The sequence below is a fragment of the Chiloscyllium plagiosum genome, chromosome 9 (genome assembly GCF_004010195.1).
Source record: "Chiloscyllium plagiosum isolate BGI_BamShark_2017 chromosome 9, ASM401019v2, whole genome shotgun sequence".
NCBI lineage: Eukaryota > Metazoa > Chordata > Chondrichthyes > Orectolobiformes > Hemiscylliidae > Chiloscyllium > Chiloscyllium plagiosum.
The window spans coordinates 104,609,009-104,618,201 of NC_057718.1; the positions used below are offsets into that span (position 1 = coordinate 104,609,009).

At 39.5% G+C, this 9,193-nt stretch overlaps 2 protein-coding genes across 2 annotated transcripts in view; one reads left to right on the forward strand and one right to left on the reverse strand.

The window, feature by feature from the left end:
* Positions 1–3,085, forward strand: part of rab1ab (RAB1A, member RAS oncogene family b) — a 28,941-nt gene extending 25,856 nt beyond the window's left edge. Inside the window, exon 6 of the mRNA XM_043696690.1 lies at positions 1,752–3,085. Coding sequence (XP_043552625.1) covers positions 1,752–1,949 — 198 coding nt within the window. The 3' untranslated portion in view covers positions 1,950–3,085. The remainder of the gene's footprint in view (positions 1–1,751) is intronic.
* Positions 3,086–4,832: 1,747 nt separating this feature from the next.
* The window catches only part of cep68 (centrosomal protein 68), a 130,482-nt gene continuing 126,121 nt past the window's right edge, over positions 4,833–9,193 (reverse strand). Inside the window, exons 2-4 of the mRNA XM_043696691.1 lie at positions 8,969–9,065; positions 7,458–7,624; positions 4,833–5,749 (exon numbers count right to left, since the gene is read on the reverse strand). Of these exons, the coding sequence (XP_043552626.1) occupies positions 5,687–5,749; positions 7,458–7,624; positions 8,969–9,065 (327 nt within the window). The 3' untranslated portion in view covers positions 4,833–5,686. The remainder of the gene's footprint in view (positions 5,750–7,457; positions 7,625–8,968; positions 9,066–9,193) is intronic.

Consider the following 9,193-nt stretch of genomic DNA (forward strand, 5'->3'; position numbering starts at 1 on the left):
GTGCAATTCTGGTCTCCTTCCTATCAGAAAGATGTTGTGAAACTTGAAAGGGTTCAGAAAAGATTTACAAGGATGTTGCCAGGGTTGGAGGATTTGAGCTATAGGGAGAGGCTGAACAGGCTGGGGCTGTTTTCCCTGGAGCGTTGGAGACTGAGGGGTGACCTTGTAGAGGTTTATAAAATCATGAGTATAGATGGGGTAAATAGACAAAGTCTTTTCCCCTGGGGAAGGGGAGTCCAGAACTAGAGGGCATAGGCTTAGGGTGAGAGGAGAAAGATATAAGAGACCTAAGGGGCAACTTTTTCACGCAGAGGGTGGTACGTGTATGGAATGAGATGCCAGAGGATGTGGTGGAGGCTGGTACAATTGCAACATTTAAGAGGCATTTGGATGGGTATGTGAATAGGAAGGGTTTGGAGGGATATGGGCCGGGTGCTGGCAGGTGGGACTAGATTGGGTTGGGATATCTGGTTGGCATGGACAAGTTGCACCAAAGGGTCTGTTTCCGTGCTGTACATCTCTATGACTCTATGACTTGAAGTGTAAGTCTTGCATAAAATTCAAGTGGGAGCCAGTTCAATTTTAGATTTTTAAAATTGACCTACTTGAGGTGTATATTAGATGATATTTTTGGAGTCGAGATAAACCATGGTGATCCATTCCTGGCTTTCATCCTGTTATATGCCAGCTGTATGGTCATGATGCCAGATTTCCAGCAAGTCATTACTCATTGCGTTTGTCTGCTACCTGTGGGCTATCTGCCCACCAGTATTAGCTATAATGTATGATGTAGGCTTCTTTAAGCACTGAGGCTTAATTATGATCTTTTAAGATGCTGCTTAATTTGAACTTTCCTGCACAATTATTTTCTTTGAGATCTGTGCTGGTATCTATATGAAGTAGAAGCAGTGTAATTGTTGAGCATTTCTGCAGTTCAAATATTTGATTATCAGCAGTGGTGTTCATGCACAAATTTCATTTGTGTAGTTTTTAAACATTGGTCTCTGAGTGGCCCAGACTTTAATCCTATAAACTTGACCTCTGCTAACCAAATCCTATTCCCCCATCACTCCTGTGTTTTCTGCAGTGCAATGTCCCCCCGGTGCCTGTCACTGTCTCAATTTCAAAATCCTCTTCCTGCTTTACAAAAGCCCCCAGATCTATCTGCAGTCCAGTTCTGGCCTACATATTTCTGATTACAACAGTTTGCATCATTTTGGTCATGTGTTCATTTGCTTTCACTGAGGACCTCAGCATCTCTCTCATTTTAAAAGCTCCTTAAAGTCTGTCTCTTTCTGTTGTCATTTCCTTTTGTGGCTTTGTGTCAAATTATATTTTTCAGTTGAATTAATGATGCAGTTAATCTGTGTCCTGTCACCAACTCCCCTGGGTCACTTTGATGGCTTTCGATTAAACACATCAGCTTTTGTCCATGTGTTGCTGTAATCCAATAGAAGGGGCCATTGTCTAGCTTGGATCCTAGCAATTCTGGCTAGTTTCAATATGAAACAATATTTCATAGTTATGCACACTTGGAGCTCTTGGTATTGCTAATCCGAATATCTGTTTTATTGTAATTGTGCATGTTTCATCTTGAACAATGTGCATTATCACAATTCTGTTCAGAAAGAAACTTTGTGGGTTTAGTATTTTATCTGTGGTGCCATCGTAAGGTGCAGGAGAGTTGCTGCATTGCTATATAAACAACAGTTGTTCTTTCTGAGTAATGATTTCCTCTTATTGGTCAACAGGAATTTGCAGACTCCCTTGGGATTCCATTTTTGGAAACCAGTGCAAAGAATGCAACAAATGTAGAACAAGCCTTCATGACAATGGCTGCTGAGATTAAAAAGCGAATGGGTCCTGGAGCTACATCTGGTGGTTCTGAAAAGTCCAATGTAAACATCCAGAGCACACCAGTGAAGCCGTCCAGTGGGGGTTGCTGCTAAGAGCTTTCACATTCTCCTAATAAATTTAATAGGCCCAAAAGTAAGAAACGTTGCCTGAATTATACTGTATGTAGCTACACTACTACAGACTTGCCCCTTTCCCTTCCAGACACACAATTGGGGACTGAAAAGCCACTATTGGCTGAGATTTCCAACTTGAGACTAACTTCATTTTCAGAATGGTTTTAAACTTTAAAGTGTTGCCAGTCATTAATAATGTGCATAAATCTCATAACCTGTTATCAGATTTTCCTGCGGTCGGTTTATTATAGAAATTGATTTTGTTTATAATGGCATGTTTTAAATGTCAACATTGGATCTGCTCTGAAGATGAAGTTTAGCCATTTCACATCACGCAGCATAAGTGTTTGTCATGTTCATTGACATCAATAAAGTTTAGTGAAATGTTATGTGTCAGATCTGATTTTGCAAGTACTTTCTGTGGAGATACGAGAGAATTACACTGCAGTACCTTCATATTCTCTGCATATAACTTGTGTCTGCAGGATATTGTAACTTGTTGCACATATGTAACATTAAACAACTGAAGAAGTGTTTAATGAATGTTGTACTTTCTAGAATTACTTAGAACTAACACGGTGGCACAGAATGGTCCACAAAGCTTCACAGCCTGCGAGATAAAAGTGGGCTAAACTGCTGCAGAGCTTTAAATGTCTTAATTATTTATTCTGCATATATCTCATTTGTTGTATCTCAATGTAGATTTGGTTGTGGATGACAGTTTTCAAAATGTAGATCACTGGTTGTTATGATTCCCATTTGCCTTGGAAAATGGCTTGTATTTATAAACTGCATTTGAGAGCACAGGGACATTGCTTACTGAAGAGGTGCTCAAAACAGGTGACATTTTTACAAGTGAATTTCATTTATTTTTGTGGATTTTTAGAAACTGTACATCTGGATACTGATGGGTTGTTCTTTTCTCCAGAAAGTTCCGTAAACAGTTACAGTATATCAGGCATGCTAACTCATTTCATTTTTTAGGACTAGTCTAGGGACCCATATAATTTGAAAGGACATAATTAAAATATTTTAAGCATGGTTAAGGGTGATTTACTTCAAATTTATTTTTACTCATTCTAAATAAAATGCTTAATGGCACTTTTTCTTCCACATTTCTTTTTATTTTGTATGTATTTATTAATTACATAGAAAACATTGAAATACATGATCTCAATGAAGTATAATCATAACAAATCAATTTCACAGAAACACTGAGACCCACCCAGTCTTTTGGTGTTTACCCTCCACAGGAACAGGCAAATGCAATGTCCCTTCATGGCTGCTTTCTAACCTTTCCCAACTCCTACACGTCTCTGGACCTGTTCACCCTCCCATGGATTACTTTGAGATTGGAAAACTGTAGTGAGTGGAGTGTTACTGGGATTAGTGCTGAGCATTGACATGAGGGACTTGATTGACTGCATGCTAAAGTAGCAAAATGTGATGAGGACAACATGTCAGCTATGGATAGTTTGTGAAGGAGGGAGAAATTTGGCAGGTGGGTTATTTTATGGAAAGTGAGATTGTTTACTTTGGCAGGATGGAGATGAACTGCAACTGCAGAATGTCCTTTACATGAATCTGAAATATTGTGCGCAAGTACAGCAAGTAATTGGGAAGGGAAATAGAATGAACGGGTGGCCATTAATGGAAGGGCCATGGAGTATAAAAACAGTGAAGTCTTGCTGCATTTATATCAGACATTGGTGAAACTACATCAGAAATATTATGTCTGCCATTGGTCTTGCTACTCTGGGAGGGGCATGTTTGCATTGGAGGCCATTCAAAGAAGGCTGACCAGGTCCTCTACTGAGGACCGGGTGAGTAGGTTGGACCCTGTACTCAGAGTTTAACAATGAAAAGATGATGCTAATAAGTTTCCCTTCATGGGGAAACTTAGGACTGGATAAAGAGAAATTACTTTTAGATGAAGCATTTCTTTTGAGGGTTATTGGTCTTTGACCCAGACCCTGCATTAAATGGCTGTGCCACAGTGAGAGTATACAAGGCAGAGTTAGATCTTGGATCCAAGGGGCAGAGGGGGTGACAAAGAAGTGGAGGCCACCATCTTACTGAATGGTGGAACAGGCTTAATGGCCGGCCGCTATTAATTGCCCTGACTGGTTTATATCTTTCCACCATTGTTTTTTCTGTCCAATCCCAACATTGTAATTTTGTCTTTAAAATTCCATTTTCTCCTCAATACAGCATTTGATCTCCCTATTCTAATGGCTCCTTCAAGTCAGTCAGCTTATGAGAAGCATTTTGGCATTGTGCAAGACAGGCACAGAAATGCAAGTTGCTGTTTGACCTTCTCAAAGGAGGCCATGTCAACAGTCAGTAACATTAAGCTATGTAACCTGCCAGCCCCCCTTTCACTGGCATCAAGTTCCACTTGATGTCTTTTTCTGATCACTTGTGTAACTATTTTTGTTTTCAGCTCAAACAGGAATTCTTTCGTGCAAGAATAACAGTTGGAGGAAAGTCATACTATAATCTTGCATGTCATCTTCAGTCATCCACTTTCTTACTATAAGCCTTTTAGAATGGATGTGACCTTTTGCTGGATATTATTGCAATTCCCTCACTGTGTGGGTTTGTGGGAATGGAGATTTTTGCTATTGTTTCTGGATTAACTGCTTAAATGTTCGGTTTTGGAGCCCAGGTTCACACCAAGTTGCAAACACTGATGCATATCCATGACTCCGAATTCAGCTCCGCTCTGTTTTGCTATTCATTAAGATCATGGCTGGTATGATGTGGGCCTTGGTTCCACATTCCTCTTGCTAATAACAGATCATCTTCCACTTGTTGCAATCCACAAACTTGCTAAAACAACTTAAACTATATGCACACTGGTTACTTAAGATAAATTTTAATTAACACTACAGTGACAGCAAGTTATTTTTTAGACACAAGTCATTTTACAAAGTTTAGAAAAAAAACTATCTAGTCAAATATGATTTGTTTATTGTACCTACACCACCTGTAGAACTTCATTGCACTCACCTAGTCACGTTTTACCTGAATTAACACAGGTTGCTTACACTCAGTGTTGAACCTTGACTTGGTCAATCAGGCTTCTTATTGGGCAACAATACTTTGTCACTTTTTTTCTAGTCAGACTGAGGGTTATCCCTTTCTGTTTGTACTATGGAAATTATGGAGTGAAACTGGTTCAAATGAATATCTTTTTAGTCAATCCCTATTCTGTTATTTTGTGCTTTTGAATTTTTCCTGTAGCCACCAGCTTATGGAAGTAGGAGTGGGGAGAGGAGTCCAGCAATGTCTTCCCCCTAACTGTGGGAGGTGATAGTACCCTACATCTCAATAGGAGGAGGAAGTCGTCTTGTCCATCTAGAAGTCCTGTATACCCCAGTATGGACTGCAACTTGCAGGCTTTTATGTAGGAGCTCTATCTGTAATTCACAACATTTGATGGAGTTACTGATTTTCTTCCATTTGTCTTGGAAGTGAACAATATTTTTTTTTGTGACTTTAATTAAACTTTCAATCTGGTCAAATTCAAGTGTCAATAAAAGTAATTAAGTATTATAAAACGAAGAGATTAATTACAGGAGGTGTAAACACTCATTGCTCATTACTTTTTATTTTTAAAAAAGTGTAAAATTAAGCCAATAATTTTGCAGAACAAGTTCTTCCCAAACTTGAATTAAAAGAAGCATCACCCTCCCACTACTTCACCAGCCCTTTTAAACTAGATCATCCATATTCATGTGGTTTGATGCATCATGTTCCTCAACATCACTTGGCATCTGGAAAAACAACACACAGTCATCAGGTTTCTCCGTGGATCTATTCTGGAAGTACTCTATCCTGTAAACACAGCTTTAAAATTAAGACTTCCAGAATACACAGTGGTCTTGATGGGATAGGTCAGTAGTGCACATGAGTCAACTTTACACAAACCTCCTTTGATTGAAGTTTCTGAGCCCTATAAATACATTTAAATATGAAGTAACATTGTGCTGACATGGTTCAGTGAATCATGTGATGGGAAACACTGAAACTGACACCAACATCCTGTTTCTTCAAGGCCAGCAATTACAGGAATGATTAGTTCCAATGTAAATGGCCGTGTACTACACTTTTAAAGACCATACCTTTAGCCAAAACATCACTGAAACCAGAAGGAAAAACATTTCACGTGAAAACCAGAATCCACAAGTCTGCACGAAATCTGATGCAGTTTTTGAAATATGAGAAGCATTGCTTAAAAAAAAGACAATTATTTAAATGGAAACAATCTGTCAGTGATTAAAATAGAGTTTACTTGATTGTCCAGAATTTCAAACAATGCACTAATTAAATTCACAACAGCTAAATCAGTTCAAATCCACACCCTCAACTTTTAGTAACATTAAATATCCTTCAGTGTTTGAAAGCTTCAAATGACTGAACAGGAAAGGAATTGTTTGCTTTCAGCTATCTCCGAGTTATGCAAATGTTAACAGCATTTTAAAAGCAAAACAACCAAGCGTTTGACAAAAGAGTATGGAGTAAATTATTTGTAAAGCCCACATCTAAATTCCAGCAACAAATCTAATTCTGACCAAAAATAAGGGTTTAATTTACAAATAAGTGAAATGTAATTTTAATGCCACATTTTCTTGTAGACTGCTCCACAGATATGGATGAACTAGCTCAAGGCTCCATGATGCCCTCAAATAAAATAGTTTGCAGGAATTACCCCCTCAGGACTCACCCGGTCCTCAGTTTACAAACTGTTTGTACTTTAACAATGCAAAACTTATACAATTACATTTCTACCACAAGGGGTTTACTGAGAAGTGAAAAACCCCAGTTATGTGTTAATTTGGCTGCAATGTCCTCATAGCTCCTCCTAGTTAGGCATTTAAATGTCCCTTCATAATCACACAGGAAGTGCACATTTACTGTTAATAATGGAAGGTCATTGAAAGGATTCAGTCACACTGAAAGCTAGCTTAATAGAAATCATGAAATCATTATCAATCGTTGCAAAGCAAAACCCCTCTGATTCACCAATGTCCTTTAGGGAAGGAAATCTGGTCATAGCTGGTTTAGACTACCCGTGACTCCAGACTCACAGCAATGGGGTTGACTCAACTGCCCTCAAGGCCAGAATTGCTGCTGTAGGACACTATCAGCAGGTTTGCTCAGTTGACTGGATGGTTGGTGAATGATGCCAAAATATCGATGGTAGTGGCTACTGGAGTGAACAACGCTATCAACATGAGTTCAAATCCCATACCTGCAGAGGTTACCATGAAGGATTCTTCTCAACCTCCACCCCCCCCCACCTCCACTGAGGCATGGTGCCCCTCAGATTAAACCTCCACCCATCATCTCTCTCTCGGTCCAGTCTGACTATGGTGACTTTTACACCTTCTATAATATTAACAGTAAATAAGCAGAGCTCTTTTAATTCACCACATTCAGCAATTTACAAAACAAAAGATTCAAGGTGAAATTATTCTTTACCAATGCTGATTGCCTTTCCAAACCAGCAGATACGAATTCCTGTTGCTTGGTCTCTAAATCATCTTTCACCTTATCCATAGTAGCAAGAATCGACAAGTACAGGTGGGCAGCATGCCCATTCAGCTGCTTGGATTGTCTTGAGATCAATTCAAGTGTCTCCTTGAGAACTAAACCAGAGCAGGAGGAGGTCAGAGAAGCAGCATTGAATGTAGCAAACACGGCTAATCAATACACAAGTAAAACCTCACAGATGCTGGAAATTCAAATCAAAAGCCAAAAGAAATGTTGGGAGATACTCAGCAGGTCAGGCAGCATCTGTGGAGAGAGACAAAGAGCATGAAATGCTGGGTCAAACATTTCAGGCCAGTGAGTTTTGATCAGACTCCAAGTGTTAACTCCTGTTTCTCTCTGAACCAAAGAAATACAGTTAGCACTTTGTGTCTGATGCTGCCAGATTAGATTAGAGATCTGCTGAGTTTCTCCAGCATTCTCTGTTTTGTTGACTAGTAGGAGATTGCTTTAAAATTTGAACATCATGTTGGAAGTGCACACAAAATTGAGCAGAATTTTAAGAAATTATTTTATGTCATGTGAAAATCATTCACATATTTGGTAAATCTTGGAATAAGTGTTTGGTCATCTCTGATTTAGAGTTCATTTTAATTTATTGGCTCTTTTTGTAAAACATCTTTGAATGTTTTCTAGATTATGCAACCTGTTGTGATTTTTAAAACTGAAGAATGATGATTCTTTCACCAGTTAATTCTTGTAAGACAGAAGATTGATTATTTTGTTTAGACAAAAGGTTTCAATAAGAAGTTGAAACAGCACCCTTATCTTGCTTCACTGTGTTATTTCACAGCCTGAGACAAAATGACCACCCCAGCAGGAAAACGAGTGACATCACTAACACACAGAAAACATTCTCCCCGTGTCTGCGTGGGTTTCCTCTGGGTGCTCCAGTTTCCTCCCGCAGTCCAAAAACGTGCAGGTTAGGTGAATTGGCCATGCTAAACTGCCCGTAGTGTTAGCTGAAGGGGTAAATGTAGGGGAATGGGTCTTGGTGGGTTGTGCTTCGGCGGGTCGGTGTGGACTTGTTGGGCCGAAGGGCCTGTTTCCACACTGTAAGTAATCTAATCTAATCAGTCAGTGAATCACTTTACTTCAGAGATAGTTAGAATTGAGTGGGACAAGGGCAATCAGAGAAGCATAACCAAAGGAGTTAATTACTGCTGTGTCAGCATCTCACTGAATATCAGCAGAAAACTTAAGGGGGCTGATTGGCCTGTCCCCCATTCCTATTCAATTCATGCTTTAAACCAGTACAAGCCGACAGTACCCAAGGAGAGGGAACAACAATGACCCTTTTGCTTTGTAAAGAGTAAAAGAGAGAATCCTTTGCCAATAATGTTTGGTTTTATGAGTCAAACAGCTTGCATTCTGAGGGGGAGAGTCAGATAAAGGGTGTTGTAGATGAAGCGCAGAATTGCGTGCTCCTGAAGGATTTATACCTGGCGTGGCACTGCTCATCGACTGGAGCAGGTGTTCTCCGGATTTTAGCACACTTGCAGTCAGCTCTCGGTGTTCCTTAATGTCATTCCTGAAAGCCTGTTAGGGAGGACACACAAAACACATTCCACCATTGCATTCACTCTCCAGCAGATCAATGTTTTATTCTGTAAGAGCACAGTATACTCACTTGGTGACTGATCATTTAATCTTAACGCCACACACTC